General features: G+C 34.0%; 3 protein-coding genes and 1 long non-coding RNA gene across 11 annotated transcripts; all 4 read right to left on the minus strand.

Annotated features, from left to right (window-relative positions):
* Window positions 1-473: 473 nt before the first annotated feature.
* LOC126723878 (putative disease resistance protein RGA3) lies at window positions 474-7,201 on the minus strand. 6 transcript variants are annotated; one of them, XM_050427841.1, is made up of 9 exons: window positions 3,626-7,201; window positions 3,447-3,528; window positions 3,174-3,266; window positions 2,850-2,942; window positions 2,547-2,753; window positions 2,413-2,459; window positions 994-1,119; window positions 701-900; window positions 474-602 (listed from the first exon to the last, which is right to left on the minus strand). In XM_050427841.1, exons 1-2 carry the CDS (start codon window positions 6,943-6,945, stop codon window positions 3,525-3,527), a joined length of 3,324 nt encoding a protein of 1,107 aa, XP_050283798.1. In that variant the 5' UTR covers window positions 6,946-7,201; the 3' UTR covers window positions 474-602; window positions 701-900; window positions 994-1,119; window positions 2,413-2,459; window positions 2,547-2,753; window positions 2,850-2,942; window positions 3,174-3,266; window positions 3,447-3,524. The 6 variants fall into 6 exon arrangements, with proteins under 6 accessions (XP_050283798.1, XP_050283800.1, XP_050283795.1 ...); XM_050427843.1 differs by having other exon boundaries at window positions 701-892; window positions 2,850-3,021; XM_050427838.1 differs by having other exon boundaries at window positions 2,850-3,021.
* A 1,384-nt stretch (window positions 7,202-8,585) lies between these two features.
* LOC126723887 (uncharacterized) lies at window positions 8,586-14,350 on the minus strand. 3 transcript variants are annotated; one of them, XR_007654511.1, is made up of 8 exons: window positions 14,217-14,350; window positions 13,735-13,916; window positions 11,427-13,631; window positions 11,206-11,298; window positions 10,056-10,988; window positions 9,711-9,954; window positions 9,069-9,162; window positions 8,586-8,997 (listed from the first exon to the last, which is right to left on the minus strand). It is a non-coding gene; the product is annotated as an uncharacterized LOC126723887 (long non-coding RNA). The 3 variants fall into 3 exon arrangements; XR_007654510.1 differs by having other exon boundaries at window positions 9,711-9,957; XR_007654512.1 differs by lacking the exon at window positions 9,711-9,954.
* Window positions 14,351-16,087: 1,737 nt separating this feature from the next.
* LOC126723883 (putative disease resistance protein RGA4) lies at window positions 16,088-18,881 on the minus strand. Its single transcript, XM_050427865.1, has one exon. The coding sequence runs from the start codon at window positions 18,774-18,776 to the stop codon at window positions 17,379-17,381; it is 1,398 nt and encodes a 465-aa protein (XP_050283822.1). The 5' UTR covers window positions 18,777-18,881; the 3' UTR covers window positions 16,088-17,378.
* On the minus strand, window positions 16,447-17,310 carry LOC126722689 (putative disease resistance protein RGA1). The gene has a single exon (XM_050425845.1). The coding sequence runs from the start codon at window positions 17,308-17,310 to the stop codon at window positions 16,447-16,449; it is 864 nt and encodes a 287-aa protein (XP_050281802.1).
* Window positions 18,882-20,778: the final 1,897 nt, after the last annotated feature.

Raw genomic sequence — 20,778 nt, forward strand, 5'->3', positions numbered from 1 at the left:
TTGTGCTTCCATGACTCGTACTCAGGCATGGTATAAAATGATAATTGTGTCCCATTTTTGTGAGTTGCCCGCAAAGATGATAAATATTCATTTTCCCTCAAGAAACATTCCACTTATATTGAAGTTGTGCTAATATTTGAACTAGTTAACTGAAAATACCAACCTTCACAATAGGAGTGATAAACTCAATTAAGAAAGATGGAACTTTTAACAGTGATGGCCAATACGAATGAATAAAATTGATCAACAGCCCTTTGATGTGGGAACCATCATGATCCTGTACAAGAATTATAGTAAAAATTTTATATTTGTTGAAGGCTGTCAGTGTGCCTTGTAGAGAGAATTCTAAGCATAAAACAAGAACAAAACAATAAGAGAAACTTAAGGCGTACCTGATCAGTCATTATCATCAAATGACCATATCTCAAAGATTTTACATTGGTGTATTCTTTATGCTGCTGAAGTCCAAGAAACTGCTTTATGTACCCAATTTCTTTATTCTCAGTGAGCTGTTTAGCAGTGGCTTCCCTCACATTGAGCAATTTACCTCTCAATGGGAACACACCATAGTAATCTCAACCCACAGCAGCAAGGCCGGCCAACTGTATTAAAATGAATAACGTCAAAGATCATACAAAGTGAAACCCAATAGAGCTAACTTTAATGTTAAAATACTCTGCACAATGACACAACAACTTACTGCAAGAGCCTTAGCTGAATCTCCTTCAGTTAAAAGCAAGGTACATTTATCAGATTCCTTCCTTCCTGCTTTGTTAGCATTGTCTAGTTTTTCTATACCATGAATCTTCTGTGTCTTTGTTCCATCACTTTTCTTAAGATCTTTACTCTGCTTGAAATTTGCCCATGATAGGAGACTGCCTACAATTCCAGACTTTGAGACTGCAAAAACAAGTGGTTAATAAGAATCACTTTCCCGTATTTCAATGGTAACATACTAGTGTCTACAATAATGAAAAATAAAGTGAAACAAACCATTCTTCAGAAAATCTTGTGAAAGCTCACACTTGGACCCAAAACTGCTTTGACAAAGTGTCAGAGTTTCTTTAGTTTGGGAATCAAAAGCAGGGTTGTCAAATTGCTCGACAAAATATCTATGAACTACATTAAACAATAAATAGCAGTGACCAATATTATGTCTCCATAAAGTGAACAGAACTCTGAACCACATTAGGTAATAAAACACCCACAAATCTATGAACTATTAACATTTTAATTATAATATAATCACTAAAATAACCCATGAAACCCAGAACCTTATGCATATGCATCTAGACAAGAACCCTTCAATAACTACACAACAGAAATACTTTTGTACAGTTTTTTTCTTTTTATATAATAAATAAGCCAGGACTAGATCAAAAAAAAAGGATCAGAATTCTCACTGTAATAAACAATAACTGAAATTCAGAGATATCCAAGACCATTCATTCAGAAACATACTAAATCCTAAATTCCCAGTTGAACCAAAAGACTGATTGAAAAAACAAAGGAGTTAATCAAAAATTGGCCCACGTCACATAATCTAAAATTGTATCAGTTCCAAGAATGAATCAAAGAAAACAAAGAACAACCACTAAACAAACTGAAACCCTAACTAAATCCATCATGCGCCGAAAACTCAATCAAACAAATCAAACACCATGAATCCTCACAAACCAGCTAAACCATACATGCCACCAAAACAAAGTCCAAGAATCCAAATCCAGCACCAAGAAAACCCTAAAATGTCCAACAGTCCCAAAACCCCAAAAATTGAAATCACCAACCCCAACTCATAACAACCAAAACCATATCCAAGAACCTAAAACCCTAAAATTCCAACAAAGAAACACAAAAATAAACAGAGATATTGCGTCAAAATCAAGTCCAAGAATCCAAATTCACCCCTAAAATTGTGAAATCCAAGTGCAGCACCAAGTGAAATCCACCCCTAAAATTGTGAACTTCTAGAACACCAAGTGTAGCACTAGCACCTTTCTTTTCAATTAACACCAAGATACTAAACAAAATAAGGAGGAAATGCAGAAATTATCTATTCTTGACAAAATAGTTCTTAGCAACTTAACTTATATTTTGTGAATTTTTGTTATGGTTGTCATCATCAACTGTAGACACTACACAACACGAAAAAGGAATAAACACAAATACCGCACAACAAGCTAATTATTGTACTGTAGGTTTATACGCTAGATTTACTCCTCCCCACAAACATTACCACAATATCACCAAGTGCCAATTTTGACACTATTTACAAATTACACGGGGAGAAACTATGGCATCCAGATACACCACCTAATCAACTCAGTTTGAGATATCATGATATAAATAAGAAATAGATAAAAGGAAAATTCACATATTTTGTTGAGTTGTAGAGAACAAAAATACTAATACCATTGAGTTGTTGTTGAAACCAAAACATTTTTCATTAAGCTCCATCTCTGGGAGAGAACAAAGAAGAAATTTTTATTTTGATTTCTATCAAGGATAGGGAAAAAACAATGATATGTAGACATAAGTTTTCTTACCACTGAATTGGATCTCCTTCCAACTCTAGGATGTAACAAATCTTATGGAAAACCTCACATACTTCCTTTTACATCTTTGTGGTAAGATGGGACACTAATGAATTCCCAGTATCTACAAATCTTTCGGAAATCCTCACTGGTAAGGGCACAAATATCAGCGGCGAATCCACCTCTCCGATATCCTGCATTGCTTCATGCTTCATTCTCCTAAAAGCGAGAAACCCACCTCAAAAATAAATAAAAATTACCATTCAAAAAGAAAATTTCCACAATCAACAGATGAGAGATAGAAAGAGTGCTAACCATCAGTCAAGAGACTAATGCAGAGATGAAATGCACATTTAAAAGAATTGATCTTTCTGATTTAGCTTGATTTAGATGGGGCCTCGCCTTCACCTTGAAAGCCAATTCCAGAAAATTGTATACATATATGAATAGAATGAAGCTTCAAGATGTGCTAAATCCCTTACAGATACTGAAATAAAATCAGGATGAAATACAAAAATTACTCAGTTAATTCAGATACTAAACTATCTATCATTATTTGAAGATATAGTAGCATTTACCCCCAAAAAATAAAAAGCTCTGTACATATAACAAGAAATTGAAATTGAATCAACCAAATACCTGCACAACATGATAGTTCTTGCAGAATGGCTACCAGATTTTATTCTTCTCACAATATTACCCGATATCATCTTGTACCATTGATCTTTTACTCTGTTTATAAAGCATATAAAACAGATCAACTCAGTTCAAAATACAAAGATGTAATTTGCCAAAATGAAGAAATAGATTTGGGAAAATTCACATATTCTTTTTTCTAATATGGGAAGTCATAAATTAAAGAATGAAAATCCTATGAGCATCTAAAAGAGGAAAAAAGAAAAGAGATATTACCGGTGAATTTGTTGACTTGTTGAGCAATTGCAGCGCCCAAAAGGTTTGATTAAGCTCCAAGTCGTAAGAGTAGGTTATTCATCTGAAATTTAATTACCAGGAAATTTAGTGAATTAGAAGAAATTGGATTTTTGATGTTCTATCAAGGACTGGGATAAAAGAGAGACTTAGATAGCTACCTGTCTATACGTAAGTCTGGGATGTGCTCAATCTTACCACAATCTTCACCCGCTTCCATTTCGCATCTTTTCGATAAGATGGGACATCTCCAAATTCTCAGTGTCTGCAAAGAGGTAAGGTTAAGGATCCACTCCGGTATAGCCGACAAACTTGAACAATGTTCAATCCAGAGGCTTTGCAAAGAGGTGAGATGTTGAATCCCCACCGGTAGAGCGGCCAAATTTGGAAGCTGGTAGAACCATAGGTAGCGAAGGCTCTGAAGGCCATGCCATTCCATCTCATCTCCATCGTTTGTTAAATCAACCTCTTTAGAACCCCAAACTTCCAAATTCTGAAGGGCAGTGAGATGTCGAGAGAGAGGGAGAGGACCACAACAATTATCTATCCTTAAATCTTGGAGAGAAATGAGGTTGCACATCAACTCCTTGGGCAGAGTTTCCTCCATATTCTCAATTGACATGAACTTCAATTTGGAGAGAGGGATGAACGAGGAAGCGGCAAGTGTAGAAGAAGAAGAGGTTGATGTTGCTGCTATTGATGTCAGGTTCTTTGGGGTTGCCGTGTTTATCACCTCCATTCTCAGTGTTTGCTCCAATGGCTTCAAGCTACAATCTCTCAGCCTTAGCTTTTCGAGATATGGAAAGAGAGGTAAGGATATCAGCTTAGGGCATTCCCAAATGTATAAGTTGGAAAGATGAGGAAATGAAGGCAGTGAATGATTATGGAACTCCTCAACAGAATCCCTCTGTCGTTGCCACCATCCTTTTAGATTAGGGCAAAATCTAATTGTGAGTTGCTCTAGAGATGGGAGGAATGAAGAATCAGAGAACTCCCCGTTGTTTTCTCTCTTTGATATGCACTCCAAACCATTCATTTGATCAAGAGAGAGAGTTTTGAGAGAATGAAATTGATCCAACGATGGCAGATGTTGGCATTTGTTACAGCGATACAAGGAAAAATTTACAAGATTTGAAAGCGAAGAAATCGCACTTGGAAATTTCACTCCGCCGTATCCAATTAAACACAATTCTTGAAAATTTGAAGGTGGCCCGTGTGGGAGCAAGGCTACAAGTGACTCTTCATCATACCCAACGTTGGACTCATCCACGTCTTCTTCTATCCATGATAACGTCAAGTCTTGTAAATGTTTTTTCTCATTCATATTTGCATCCTTAGATTCTAATGCAGCATCTTTTCCGTGTCTCAATTCTCTAATCATTAGCGTTCCTCTCAACTCGTTTAGCTCGTAGAGTTCCTTCAATCTGCCGTTACGCCTGAAGGCAAAACAAGTACTCATATTTATCACAAATTGTGACAATGTCCGTAGCTTAGTCAATTGTCCCAGTCCACGTGGCATATATGTCAAATTCCAACATTCATCTATCTCAAGATACATGAGGTTGACTAATTTGTTAATATCTTTAGGCAATTCTTTAATTAGATTACATCCAGTGAGTCTCAGTGTTTGTAAATTATACAATCTTGTGATGGAATTGGGAAGCATCTTGATGGAAGTATTGGAGAGATCGAGATACCTTAAATGCCTCAACTTCCCGATAGATCTTGGAATTGTTTTAATTCTTGTCTTATTTAGATCCAACAAACGTATGAACTTAAAACTTGAAACAATTGCATTACAAGTTGACTTATCCAATCTTATTTCATATCGAAATTGTGACTGACTTGGCAAATGAAATGTTCTTATCCTTCTTGCATTATACAGTGACACAGGAATTGTTGATGATGAGAGAAATGTTCCATCAAATGACACATGACGAATCTTCTCATGAATGCCTTCTTCTTTTGAATAAAAAGTGGCACTATCAGATGCTGCTACTGATTTTGCAAGATCATGCATAAGATCATGCATTTTAAATTGTAATATATTGCCTTTCCCATCTTCTTCAACTTCCTGAAAGAATGATCTCCAAAGTAAATCCATAAAGTACTCATGACCAATATCTTCCAAGCATTGGTTTGGACTTGAAGACCTAATAAACCCTTGCGCCATCCACATTTTAATCAATGTTGTTTTATGAATTTTGTAATCCTTTGGAAATAAACAACAATAAGCAAAGCACTGCTTTAAATATGATGGAAGATGATCATAACTTAATTTAAGTGTTTGCAAGATATTAGCTACTTTCAAAAGTTCATTGTCCTTAAATGACAACCAATCATTTTCAAGGTTTTTAAAGTATAATAAGCTTCCTATACTTCTTATGGCGAGAGGGACTCCTCTACACTTTTCAATTATTTCCATTCCAATTGACTTGATGTTTGGATTCTTTGGCTCTTGACCATTTTCAAAAGCCATTTGCTTAAATAAAAGCCAAGACTCTTGTTCATTTAAACCCTTTAAAAAGTATGGTTGCTGCATAGTTTGTACAATTCTTGCAACCTTCTCCTCGCGTGTTGTCACTAATATTCTACTGCCTTTTCCACCACTAATTAAAAGATTTTTTAGGCTAAGCCATTTTTCAAAATCATCATTCCACACATCATCCAACACAAGTAAGTATCTCTTCCCATCAATTTCTTTCTTAAGCTCATTAACTAGATCGTCCAAATCAAGATTTTTTTGTTTTATATCTTTTGCACGCTCTATAATTTTCTCAACAATTACTCTTACCTCAAAGTCATCAGAGACACATATCCAGAATTTTTGTTCAAAATGTTTCTTAAATTCTTCATCATTGAATACAAGTTGAGCTAATGTGGTTTTCCCTAACCCCCCAATTCCAACTATCGGAAGAATCGAAACATTCTCCTCAACATTAGAATCCAAAAGAATTCCTATAATTGCCTTTTTATCATTCTCTCTCCCAATAATAGTTTCAGCACATACAAAAGAATGAGTCTCTCTTGCCCTATTCCTAACTTGTGTCTCCTCAAGACGCTCCTCCAAGTGGAATACCCTATCCCTTCCTATGGTATCTAGCCTCCCCATCATTGCCTTAACTTCATGAGCCATTTTAAGTGCACGCGGGTTCGATTTGGAAAAGCAGATGCATACCTTGTTGAACTTCTTATTCTGGCTCATCATCACTTCTCGGTGTAAAGCTTCAGTTGAGATGTCATCCAGCAAATCATCTGCATCATAAATGGCATCACGCAACCTTTTCAGCCACTCTTTGACTTGATTGGTCTGCTCCTTCTTCTCTGCATCCAGAAGCACAGCCTTGACTGTGGAAACCCTCTCCCCAAGGCTTACAATATCCCCTTTGAAACCCCAGAGTAGTCCAAGCTCTTGGACCGCTAGGTCGCCTGTTTTCTCGATGATTCGTGCAGCAACGTCGAACAGAACTCCTTCAGCCATTTCTTACTGTGAATTGAATGAATACAATATCTTTGTGAGAATGGTAATCTTAGAATGATCTATGAGAGAAAAATGAATTGGACAGAGCGATCAAAAAAAAAAAAAAAAAAAAAATATATATATATATATATATATATATATATTGAGGGAATAGAGTGATCAAAATATAAGACCGTGGACTTGACTCTTGATGCATGATACACGTAATTGTGAGGTATACTTTAAGTCTATAACGATGTGAATAAATAAATTTAAAAAATATATATATATATATATTTTCATAAGTGGGCTTTATAAGTCAGAAGCGCACGAAATAACCATGAATGATGGGCTATGGCCCACGGGCCCCTGCACCGAATGGAAACCGTGTGGATCCCAAAGTGTTCCCCGCATTATTTTTGAAGCATTATTGATGATTTGGTGTAATGGCTAATGAGAAATTCCAATTATTGTGTCTTCCCATTAACCAGCCAGTTTTTATTATTATTATTTAAATCAGTGGGTTTTAAAAAAAATTCATTCGAATAAGATCACCCAATTTTTGGTATTTTAGTAGCAGAGTTTTTTTTTTTTTTTTTACTACAGCAATGCTCTACTACTAAATTTTCTAATTTTGTTTTAAAAAAAGGAAAATTAATACCCTATTACTAAAAGGATGGATATGTTTGGTAACTATTTTTACCTTTTATTTTCTATTTCCAAAAACAATTTTATTTTCTTGAGAGACTTAAAGACTTGTTTGAAAATTTAAAATTGATAAAAAACAAAAACTGTTATCAAAACTCAAATTTGTAAAGGAAACTAAAAATATGCAAAAGACTGTTTTTCACTTTCTAATCTTCAAAACTCAATGAAAAAACGCATTTAATTTAATGAATCTGTCTCATTTAATGAGTTAGTATCAGAGTTCAAATCTTAACAACAACAAATTTTAGTATTTTTTTCAAAAAACTATTTTTTTTAATAAATTCCAACTAACCAAACATGCTTTTAATTTAAAAAATACAAGAAAATTGTTTTTTCTTTATATTCCCATAAACAAGTTTTGAAAATAAAAAACAAAAATTATTACCAAACATAACCTTAAATGTCCGAAAAACAGTTTATTTAGTTGAAACTAAAAACTTTTTATTGAAAGTACTTTAGATAAAGTTAAAAGATAGTTGAAATAGTGCAAAAAAAACCCGTGAATAATACCAAAAAATACAATAGAATGCATAAATAGAAGAAACATAAACTAAATAATAAAAAAAACTGAATTTTTAAGTCATTGCCAGATGCACACTAAAGCTCTACTCTCTATACCAATGCTAAACGGACACTCTTTTTTGTTGGAGCGCAAGGCACACCTCTTAATTCTCTTCCATCCTTTTAGACGGTAAATTAGAAATAGTAAATTACAGTATTACACTAACAAAACCTACTCACATCTGGAAATGCAATATATCTTCAAGTGAAATTGTATATATATTGTTATCTTCAATTTTGTTATCTTCAATATATTGGGTTATATCTTCAATTTTGTTATCTTTATTTCTTGCATAGAAATCAACTGCAAGATCATTGATAACTTATGATATTATGGCAGGCTAGTAATATAGGAACGTTGAAGATTGTTGTTTACGCAATTTTAGTGGAAATAGAGAGAAAAAGGAAGAGAAACAATGCAAAGATTTACATTGTTCAGCAATGTGCCTACATCCATGCAAGCGAGTGGCTAATGGTTACAATATGAAAATATGATTCACAACATATTGATATAACCTCTATTAAAAACCCTAACCCATTACATTGAAATCATTGTGCTCACACACTTATTTAGAATATTAGCCACCGTCTCTAACAAGGAGTTCAGGGTACCTCTTCTAGTCGGTTGTTATTGAGTCTTCAACTACATAGAACAAACAAGAATGCCTTCAATTGCTTCATTCATCACCTAGTTCGTCATTCTCTTCTTGGTTTATCTACCAAGCAACTGGTTGCATCATCAACAAGCTATCAACTTGATACCTACTTCAACATGATACCTAAACTTTTGCTGGACACAGAAGTCTGTCACAAGAGACACAGTCACCCAAATACAAAACTAAAAATTGATGTTGCTATTTCTTATATCCACTTACCCTTATTTTCCACTCTGCTGCATAAAAGCACAAGTCCTCCAAGGTGGTGGACTTCACAATGCTATGACATGATAGTTATTGCTCGTCACCTAATCTGCAAAAAAGAGTAACCTGGCATTAGTTATGACAAAACTTAATATGATCATCTATTCTCAAATTATTGGATGAATGACAAATGAAATTGTTTAACGATGTTAAATACAATTAACATGTTGATAATTCTGAGTTGATCAGTGCCTAACAAGAAACGTATATTCAAATAAGGTTAGCTAATTGCACATGTGGTGAATTTTACGCTCTCTTGAAAGAAGAAAGATTTCAAACACATAATCAATGCTGAAACCAAATAAAATGGAATTTCACCCAAACATTCATATGGTGATTATCCTTAGGAATATTTTGAAAATCTTTTGGGTGAAGAAAACAATAAGGAAAATTTTGTAATTGAATGCTATATGAAGCTTTTGTTTCCAAAAGTTAGTGAGTACAAGCACCTAACTTTAAATTTTAACCGTTAAGAGAAAATAAATTCTTTTTCACAAGTCACAATATCTAGAAAGCACATGTTTATCAAACAATCAAAAAATTATAAGATAAACAATCCATATTAGAAACTGATGTCTAAATGTGAGAGAAACTAACCACTGAGGAGGACCAATAAAATTTATGGTAACTATAAGCCAAAATCTTTAAGACACAACACACAGATATCCTGATCAGTGGAAAACTCCTTGGTGCTAAAGAAAAACCTCTCTAATCCACTTGTTAATCAGTTGAGACAATAGGAACTCAGAAGCCTTTTTTTTCCATGGGTTATGAAAAGCTGCTACCATAGAATATTGTTGTGGGAAATCCTGTAGTCATTTGTGCAGAAATTTTATCTGACCTACTGGGAACATTTCATTATTTCTAGTAAGAACAAATTTCAAATAAGAATCGGGTAGAAAACTAGGAGCTTATTTTAGATGAATTGAGACAGGGCCTTACCTTCAGCATGAATGCAAATTTCTGTCCAGAAAAGAGTTGATATATATAACTTGATTCATAGAATGAAACTTCTGGAACATGTGCTTAATTCCAATACTCACCGATACAAGAACCACTACCAAGAAAGTGAACATCATTGTAAAATTAATATAAGAAACATGAAGAGAGGAGGTCCAATTAGTAACAATAATGTATTCATAATTTTACTTTTGGACCCAAACAATTGGAGGAGTGCTCATTTGTTGTCCCATTTTTTTTTTATTCTTTATAGCTATCATTATTTAGCAATCTTTTTTTTTTTTTTGGGATTAATAAAAAATTTATAAAAAAGAGTGGACCTCTACCCGTACAAGCAGTAGCCACAGAAACCCTCTAAAGTATTACAATCTAAAATGTAGATAATCAACAAAGTCTAAAAAAGAGAAGGAACTATAGCTCTGCCAATACCAGTAGTTCACTCATAGAGACAGCAAGATTTAGTTCAAGAGTAGACAACTTGAAGTCATTAAGGATGTGATTATTTAGCATTTCATTGAAAGCCCATTTAACCTTGAGAAAATTAATGAGTTCCTGTTATTGAGACAAGAAGGAGGTGGATTCAAGTGATGTCATAGGCGTCATAACTTTGATTGTCCACTACTATATAATTTTGTATTCCAAGCATCCTTAAGAATGTATGGCGATTTCAAAGATAAAAGCAAATGTCATGCTAATGAGTGGAATGCACTCACAAGCAATCGTTGTTCATGGAAAGTCTTAGGAGCCATCTCACTGGAAAATCACATATCTTCCTTGCAAATCAGCTAGTCAGTTGAACATGGATCATGATAATGCTAATTTCTTATTTTCTTTAGTAAATTGTATCTACCACTTTGCTATTAGAGCAAGATCAGATAGCTTTCTCATCGACATATATGCATCATATCTGGACCTCTACAAATAGAGAAAATAATATAATATCAAAGCCTGTTGTAGTAACTAATTGCATCTTTATTCCAGATTAAAATATTTTTCTTGATAGTTCTTATTAATTTCTATCAGAAGCTTTATGAAACTGTTATGTAGGAATAGAGGTAGTTTGAGATGCACAAAATATAACATTAATGACTAACAAACATCACAAATGGTGAAAATTCCAAGAATCATTTACCACAAAATTAAGCTATCTATGACATTAGGGAGTACTCTGCAATCTTCTCCAACAACAAGCTATGATCTTCATTCATTAGAACCTACCAAAGCTCTGTTTGAGTGAAATAATAAGAGAACAGGAGAGGAAACTAATAATATGACAACCATAATGCAAATAAACTTCCAAAAAATGAAACCTAATTTATGAGAAAAGATAAATTTGGTAAATGAGATAGTTACCATTCCTTTTTCTAATAGTTTTCTGCATAATCATATTGCCAGCTACGTTTGAAGAAACATGCACTCTTAAACTTGTTGGCTTTAGTATCAACACTGCTCAGGCTTCTTCTAAAATCCAGTAACCGATAAACTCACCGTACCTAATGAAAGGGAAAAATTAAGATAGAGCTAGACTGGTATTTATGGAATTAAATTCCTCATTTCAAGGCAGGAAAAAATTTCAGGAACTCATTGGAGCCTATTTATATTCCAGCCTCCAAGGCAGTTTTTCCCTATCTTGCTGGGGGAAAGGTTGGGAAGCCCCTGTTTTATTTATTCCAGAAGAAACGATAGCGTTGTGCATTGATTATCGAGCGCTCAACAAGGCAATCTAACCATCAAGAACAGGTATCCACTTTCACTGCAAACTTCTTCGCAAGAAAGAATTCAATGGGATTTTTGTATTCTCTACCAGAAAATATTTTTTTTCTTTCTCCCTCCTTCCAACCCCTCATCTCACCCCAACAAAAGAAATGGGAAAAACCCAGTTGCCCATCCACCTTAATAGGTACAGCTAAACTAAGCCAATACTATGAAAATTCAGTTAGAATCAGGTCGTGAAGAGGTGAAGGAAGAGTCAAATGACAAAAAGGAATCTAGAGGGGAAGGTTAGGAATTTATGATACTGTATGTGACTTACCTCCATGGCTAATTCTTTCAAAGAAAATCAAACTTACCTTTCACAGATCATATTTTAATGCAAGGGTCTTGCTTTCAAAAATTTAATGAGGTCACTAGCCCCTTTATTCAAATTATTTGAATTCTTTTCTAAATCAAGTGTCACAAATTTAAGAGATGGCAGAAATTGTTATGGAAAGCTGCCTACATAAATCAGCACGACCAAACTCTGCAGCTACACAATGAAATGATGCATCTGGTTCTGATGCTAATGCTTATAGAAAGAATAGTTGATATTAAGTCTGTATTGACAACAACAGTAATCAACACATACTGGATATCTAGTTTTGTAATAAACAATAATGAGTATTATGAAGCATATCCAAAAAGAAAACTGTTCCTCCCCTAACTGTTCCTGTCACCATAATAAAAGCGAGGTAAAATAAAACACTATTTCTATTTTGTGAACTAAACACTTGTATTTTATTACCTTCATAACATCTAACCAGCAGGAGTATACAATAACTAAAATGTAACCATCAGGAAAAATAATAGTCCCTTTGTTTGGGTACCAATTTGAGCATTAACATCAGCTTATGATCTTAACCCAAGGCAACTTGTAATCTAAAAATTTATATAGATAGAAAAATATGGAACTTTTATTTTTTTCAATAAAATATAGGAACAATTTCCTTTTAATTAAGGGTGACTGATTCATTTTAAAAAGTGAAATCAACTCCTAGTGCAGCACCAGGTGAAATCCACCCCTAAAATTGTGAACTTCTAAAACACCAAGTGTAGCACCTTTCTTTTCAATTAACAGCAAGATACTAAACAAAATAAGGAGGAAATGCAAAAATTATACTGTTATTGACAAAATAGTTCTTCGCAACATAACCTGAATTTTGTGAATTTTTGTTGTGGTTGTCATCATCAATTGTAGCTAATGCACAACATGAAAAAGGAATAAACACAAATACTGCACAATGAGCTAATTTCTGTACTGTAGATGTATACGCTAGATTTACTCCTCCCCACAAACATTACCACTATATCACCAAGTGCCAATTTTGACACCATTTACAAATTACACTGTGAGAAACCATGGCATCCAGCTACGCCACCTAACCAACTCAGTTTCAGATACCATGATATAAATAAGAAATTGATAAAAGGAAAATTCACAGATTTTTTTGAGTTGTAGAAAACAAAAATACTAACACCATTGTTGAAACCAAAAAGTTTTCATTAAGCTCCATTTCTTGGAGAGAACAAAGAAGAAATTTGGATTTTGATTTCTATCAAGGACAGGGAAAAAACAGTGATTTAGACATAGGTTTTCTTACCACTGAAATGGATACCCTTCTAACTCTAGGATGTAACAAAATCTATGGAAATCCTACTTCCTTTTGCATCTTTTTGGTAAGATAGGACACTGATGAATTTCCAGTATTTACAAATCTTTGGGCAATCCTCACTGGTGAGGACACAAATATCAGCGGCCAATCCACCTCTCCGTTTCCCTGCATTGCTTCTTGCTTAAATTTCCTAAAAGTGAAATACCCACCCACTTCAAAAATAAATAAAAATTACATCAACCCAAAGAGAAAATCTCCACAATCAATAGATGAGAGAGAGAAAGAGGGCTCACCACCATTCAAGAGAAGCATACAGAGTGGATGTGCACGTTTAAAAGAATAGATCTTTTTCATTTAGCTTGACTGAGACAGGACCTCGCCTTCACCTTGTAAGCCATCCAGAAAATTGTTTACATATATAAATAGAATGAAGCTTCTTGACACGTGCTAAATCCCTTACTGAATGATACCACTCCTACAAGAAATGAATTTTTTTATTAAAAACTGAAAAGTGAGGACTATTCAGTATCAAGATTGTTTTTCACTATAGTTGGAAATATAATCATTTATTCTCTTCTGTTAGATAGCCATTGTTGTTTAGTATTCAATTTAGTAAATTCCTGTGCTCAAGTATGGAAGGTGCTAGATTTGTGTGTTATTTCACAGGTGTCATATTTCTAATTGTCTAACTCTAGATTATAACTTCAAGATATGCTAAGCAGACAAAGATGAAGGCAACCACTTGTTTATGAAGTAACAGAAGTACAGAACTCACCAAGTAGTCCTTGTTCAAGGAAGTCTTACTAGTTGAAATATCCAAGAGTCATTCACCGTGATTTTAAGCTATTCATGAAATTGAGTACTTTGAGTCGTAACACCAAGCATAGTCTTTCATTCAAGAGAATCAATCAGACCTATGTTTGAGAAATAAATTAAAATAGGACAAGTTGAGGAAAGTAGTAATTTGCTAACTATGAATAAAAGGTGGAAAAATTGAAATATAATCTACAATTTTACAATTATCAAGCAATGACAAAATGCATGATATCGTAATTGATTTAAACATATATATGAGGAATTCAGTCACCAAAGCCACAGATGTTTCACTAGTATCAATTCAATGCCATCATGTTGTTGGTTATTGAATTCCCAATATAAGTTGATTACTAGTGAAACCTCTATTGCTTTGGTTTAGAAACATTTTCCATTCAATTAGAAATTAACAGTTGATTTAAATATCAAACAGTGTTTTTAATATGAAAACTAAGCTACTTGACAAAATCAAGATGAAATACAAAAATTACTTTGTTAACTCAGATACTAAACTGTCTATCATTATATTTCATTATTTAGATATATAACAAGAAATTGAATTTGAATCAACCGAATACATGCTAGTTCCTGCAGAATGGCTACCAGATTTTATTCTTCTCACAATTATTACCAAATATCATCTTGTACCCAATTTTACTCAGTTTACACAGTTAGAAATGAAGCATATAAAACAAAACAACTCATCAACTCAGTTCAAGAAACAAAGATGTAATTTGCTAGAACGAAGAAATAGATTTGGGAAAATTGACATATTCTTTTTCCTAATATGGGAAGTTATAAATTAAAGAATGAAAATCCTATGAGCATCTAAAAGAGGAAAAAAGAAAAGGGATACTGCCAGTGAGCTTGTTGACTTGTCGAGCAATTGCAGCACCCAAAAGGTTTGATTAAGCTCCAAATCGTAAGAGTAGGTTCATAATCTGAAATTTAATTACCAGGAAATTTTAGTGAAATAGAAGAAACTGGATTTTTGATGTTCTATCAAGGACTGGGATAAAAGAGTGACTCAGATAGCTACCTGATATCCAAGTGTGGGATGTGCGCAATCTTACTCCAATCTTCACCCGCTTCCCTTTCGCATCTTTTCGATAAGATGGGACATTCCAAAATTTGCAGTGTCTGCAAAGAGGTATGGTTACAGATCCACTCCGGTATAGCCAACAAACTTGTACAATACCAAATCTCGAGTGTTTGCAAAGAGTTGAGATGTTGAATCCACACCGGTAGAGTGGCCAAATTTGGAAGCTAGTAGAACCGTAGGTAGTGAAGGCTCTGAAGGCCATGCCATTCCATCTCATCTCCATCGTTTGTTAAATCAACCTTTTGAGACCAACTAACTGTCAAATTCTGAAGGGCAGTGAGATGTCGAGAGAGATGGAGAGGACCACAACAATTATCTATCGTTAAATCTTGGAGAGAAATGAGGTTGCACATCAACTCCTTGGACAGTGTTTCCTCCATGTTCGCAATTGACATGGACTTCAATTTGGATAGAGCGATGAACGAGGAAGTAGCAAGTGTAGAAGAAGAAGAGGTTGATGTTACTGCTATTGATGTTAGGTTCTTTGGGGTTGCCGTGTTTATCACCTCCATTCTCACTGTTTGCTCCAATGGCTTCAAGCTACATTTACTCAGCACTAGCTTTCGAGATATGGAAATAGAGGTAAGGATATTAGCTTAGGGCATTTCCAAATTCTTAAGTAGGAAAGATGAGGAAACAAAGGCAGTGAATGCTTATGGAGCTCCTCAACAGAATCCCTCTGTCGTTGCCACCATCCTTTTAGATTAGGGCAATCTTCAATTTTGAGTTGCTTTAGAGATGGGAGGAATGAAGAATCAGAGAACTCCCTGTTGTTTTCTCTCTCTGATATGTACTCCAAATCATTCATCCGCCTAAGATAGAGAATTTTGAGAGAATGAATTTGATCCAACGGTGGCAGATGTTGGCATCTGTTACAGCCATATAAGGAAAAATTTACAAGATTTGAAAGCAATGAAATCCCAATTGGAATTTTCCCTCCACCGTGTTCATTTAAGGATTTTGCTAATGTGTCCCGCACATACTCATTCTTATTTTTGAAAAAAAAAAATTCTCGAAAATTTAAAAAATATTAACAGCTTTTTCAATTTTTGAAAAAATATTTTCAAAAATTGATAACTTAATGTGTGCATTAACCGAACCCTTCATTTAAACATAATTGTTGAAGATCTGAAAGTGGACCGTGTGGGAGCAAGGCTTCAAGTGACTCTTCATTATACCCAATGTTAGACTCATCCACGTCGTCTTCTATCCACGATAACGTCAAGTCTTGAAGATGTATTTTCTCTTTCATATTTGAATTCTTAGATTTTGATGCAAATTCTTTCTCGTGTCTCAATCCCTTAATCTTTAGCGTTCCTCTCAGCTTGGTTAGCCCGTTGAGCTCTTTCAATCCACCGTGGAGCCTGAAATCTAAACAGCTATTCTGACTCATCACAAATTTTGATAATGTCTGAAGCTTAGTTAATTGCCCCAATCCACGTGGCATATGAGTCAAATGCCAACATTTATTCATCTCAAGATACTTGAGGTTGACTAATTTGTTAATATCTTTGGGCAATTGTTTAATTGGACATTCAAAGAGTCTTAGTGTTTGCAAATTATGTAATCTTGTAATGGAATTAGGAAGCATCTCGATGGGATTATTGGATAGATTGAGATACCTTAAATGCCATAACTTCCCAATAGAACTTGGAATTGTTTCAATATTCATTTTATGTAGATCCAACAAGCGTATGAACTTAAAACTTGAAACAATTGCATTACAAGTTGACTTATCCAAGCCTGCATATTCGTATCTTGATTCACTTGGCAAAAGAAATGTTCTTATCTTGTTTGCTTTATACAACGAGGTTGGAATTCTTGATGATAAGAGAAATGTTCTATCAAATGATACATGACGTATTTTTTCATGAATATCTTCTCCTTTTGAATAAAAAGTTGTGCCATCAGATGCTGCTATTAATTTTGTAAGGTCATGCATAAGATCATGCATTCTAAATTGTAGTATATTACCTCTCTCATCTTTCTCAACTTCCTGAAAGAATGATCTCCAAAGCAAATCTATAAAATACTCATGATCAATATCTTCAAGCATTGGTCTAGACTTGAAGACCTAATGAACCCTTGAGCCATCCACATTTGAATCCATGTTGTTTTATGAATTTTGAAATCCTTTGGAAATAAACAACAATAAGCAAAGCACTGCTTCAAATATGATGGAAGATGATCATAACTCAACTTAAGTGTTGATAGGATATCATTTTCTTTTTGAGCTAATTTTGAAAGTTCATTAACCTTAAAAGACAACCATTCTTTTTCTGGGTTTTTAAAGTACAATACGCTTCCTAATGTCCTTATAGCAAGAGGGACTCCTTTACACCTCGCAATGATTTCCATTCCAATTGCCTTGATTAATGAATTCGCTAAATCTTGCCCTTTTGCAGATGCAAACCGCTTAAATAAAGACCAAGACTTTTCATCATCTAGACCCTTTAACCTGTATGGTTGAACTGTTTGGGTAGTCTCTGCCACTATATTAATGCGTGTAGTCACTAATATTCTACAACCTCTTGCCCCAACCATTAAAAGTTTTTTTAGTTCAAACCATTTGTGAGGATCCTCATTCCATACATCATCCAACACAAGTAGGTATCTCTTTCCATCAATTTCTTTATTAAGCTCATTAATCAATGTGTTCAGTTCAAGGCATTCTGGTTTATTATTTTTTGCGCACTCTAAAATTTTCTTAACAATTACTTTTACTTCAAAGTCATCAGAGACACACACCCAAAGCTTTTGCTCAAAACGGTTTTGGATTTTTTCATCATTGAATACGAGTTGAGCTAATGTGGTCTTCCCTAGCCCTCCAAGTCCAACTATTGGAAGGATCAAAACACTCTCTTCAACATTGGGATCTAAAAGAATTTTTATAATCTCCTCCTTATCATTATCTCTCCCAATGACTTCTTCAGTACATACAAAAGAATGAGTTTCTCTCACCCTATAACCCCCCACTTGTGTCTCTACAGGACGTTCATCTAAGTGGAACCCCTTAGCGTTTTTGATAGCATCTAGCCTTTCATTCATTGCCTTAACCTTATGACCCATTTTAAGAACAAATGCAAGCTGGTTGGATTTGGAAAAGAAGATGCGTACCTCTTTTGCTTTCTTATTCCGTGTCATCACTTCCCGCCGTAAAGCTTCAGTGGAGATGTCATCCAGCAAGTCGTCCGCTTCATAAAGTGCATCGTTCAGCCTTTTCAGCCACACTCTAACTTGATTGTTGTGCTGCTGCTTCTCCTCTGCATCCTGAATCACAGCACTGATTGTCAAAACTGTGTCGTTGAGCTTTTCCATATCGTCTTTGAGATTCCAGAGTAGTACAATCTCTTGGGCTAAGAGGTTGCTCGCTTTTTCTGTGATTCCCTTAGCAACACTAAACAAAGCTCCTTCCGCCATTTCTTAGTTGGAATTGAATGGATGCTATTATATCTTTACGAAGAGAGTAAGATGAGAACAATCTCTGTGAAAGGAGGTTGGACTATCGACCGATATATACGAGTGTTTGGGTGGGGTATAACGCTATGTGACTGACAGTTGGGAAATTATAGATTTTTTTTTTTTTTTTTTTTTTTTAATGTAACCAAGTAATATCATACATCTTCCTCAAAATAATAATAATAATAATATCATACATGCACTCCGCGATTATCAAAATATATCATATATGTACTCAGACATGAATATTCCGTATTTGGCATGCGGGACTTATGGTTCTAAGACATATGGTGTAATGTAACTCTCTTGGGTGGAACAGTTTATAACTTCTTTTACAATGTCCCATGTGGTTATAATTACAGGAGGTTTAATTAGTCTTCTTATTACAATCACAATTTTTTTTTAGGTTCCATTAATGCCGATTTTTAGAATATTTGTTAATGAACTATTTTAGAAAAATTTTAATAAAATTTTTATGAAATTTATAAAAAGCTGTAAATTTTTTTTTTCTTTTTTCTTTTTTTATAAAAAATTTTTAAAAATATTTTCATTAACCAATACCATTAGAGTATTGGTTAATGAAAATAAGTTAACATTTCTTTTCTTTTTTTACTTCTCCACTTTTTAATTTTGTTTTTAACTTTTTTTATTTATTCAAGAGTTGTTAATTTTCAAATCACAACCAATAAGAGCAACTGCACATGCAATCTCAATCCAACTAAAGGTAGGGGTCAAATTTACAATTTCTAAAACCACAGAGTTTTGTAGTATAATAATAATAGACCCAAATTTCAAAGGCATTTTTGTAATTTGCCAAAATTTTACAATATAAACAAGCAATTGATTTTTAAAAAACAAAACAAAAAACAAAAATACAGTCAGATTAAGCACAACAACAGAACAACAACTATTGAGGGTAATTAATTTGGTGGTGGTGGACAAGAAAGGGTCTGTGGTTTAAATAATTTGGCGATTGGGTGTTAGATAGTTGACTCTAATAATGAATAATCTATAACTTTTTTTGTGCGTGGATAAGACCAAGTTGATCAACTAGCACTAGCAGGCTGATAATTGAGAAGCCAATAATGCCAAAAGGCTAGTGGTTGACTACGCGTTGTAGCGTAGATTTAATTGGTTGAATTCGATTAACAAAAAGAAAAAAAGGGGGTTAGATTATAATAATCAAGTACTAGATACAATCACCAAATTATTTAGATCCATTTCTGATCCACCTCAACCAAATCAACCTAAAATATATAGTTGTTGTAGTAGTTGGGCCGAACGCAGAAGTTGAAAGCAATTGACGAAGTCTACAACGTGAGCGGTGAAGAAGGAAGTTTAATTTAATATATTGAATTGATTTTTTAGTTTTTTTATTTTTTATTTTATATAATATATGGTATTGTATTATATATCATAAAATACACAAAAAAATAATAATATAAGAATTCCCCTCTCTCTCACAACAATTTTTTACTAATCTTACCTCTGTACTTTTTCTTTTTTTTTTTCTTTTTTTATTCAGTGGTTAAGAATCGAGATTTTTTTTTTGAGAAACAAGAATCGAGATTTAATCTCAGTTATTTATAGCAAAAGTGAATGTGAAAGTAGGTTGGACTAGGCAGATCAATAACATATAAAGTGTTTGCGTGTACGATAGTAATACTCATCTTTGTGTGACTATTGCACCATTATAGAATATTTTATTGTAGTGTAATTACATATTCTGACCATGATCGCGTCGCAAGGAAGGAGTAAATGTGCTAATGGGTCAATCCAAGCAAACCACTGAATGTGCTAATGGGCCAATGGTTTCTAGATCTATATTAGGCAAACGGCCGATCGAGTGATATTAAGAAGGTTGTAGAAAATGATTCTCAAAAAAAAAAAAAAAAAAAAAAAAGGTTGTAGAAAATGAATGTGAGCCCAAGTTGGGTATAAAAGGATAAGCATAAATGATTAT

This window comes from Quercus robur, chromosome 4, assembly GCF_932294415.1.
Source record: "Quercus robur chromosome 4, dhQueRobu3.1, whole genome shotgun sequence".
Lineage (NCBI taxonomy): Eukaryota > Viridiplantae > Streptophyta > Magnoliopsida > Fagales > Fagaceae > Quercus > Quercus robur.

Bases quoted from the DNA above. Each gene is read 5' to 3' on its own strand.
- LOC126723883 (XM_050427865.1), bottom strand. From the start codon at position 18,776: ATGGCGGAAGGAGCTTTGTTTAGTGTTGCTAAGGGAATCACAGAAAAA.
- LOC126722689 (XM_050425845.1), bottom strand. From the start codon at position 17,310: ATGCATGATCTTATGCATGACCTTACAAAATTAATAGCAGCATCTGAT.
- LOC126723878 (XM_050427841.1), bottom strand. From the start codon at position 6,945: ATGGCTGAAGGAGTTCTGTTCGACGTTGCTGCACGAATCATCGAGAAA.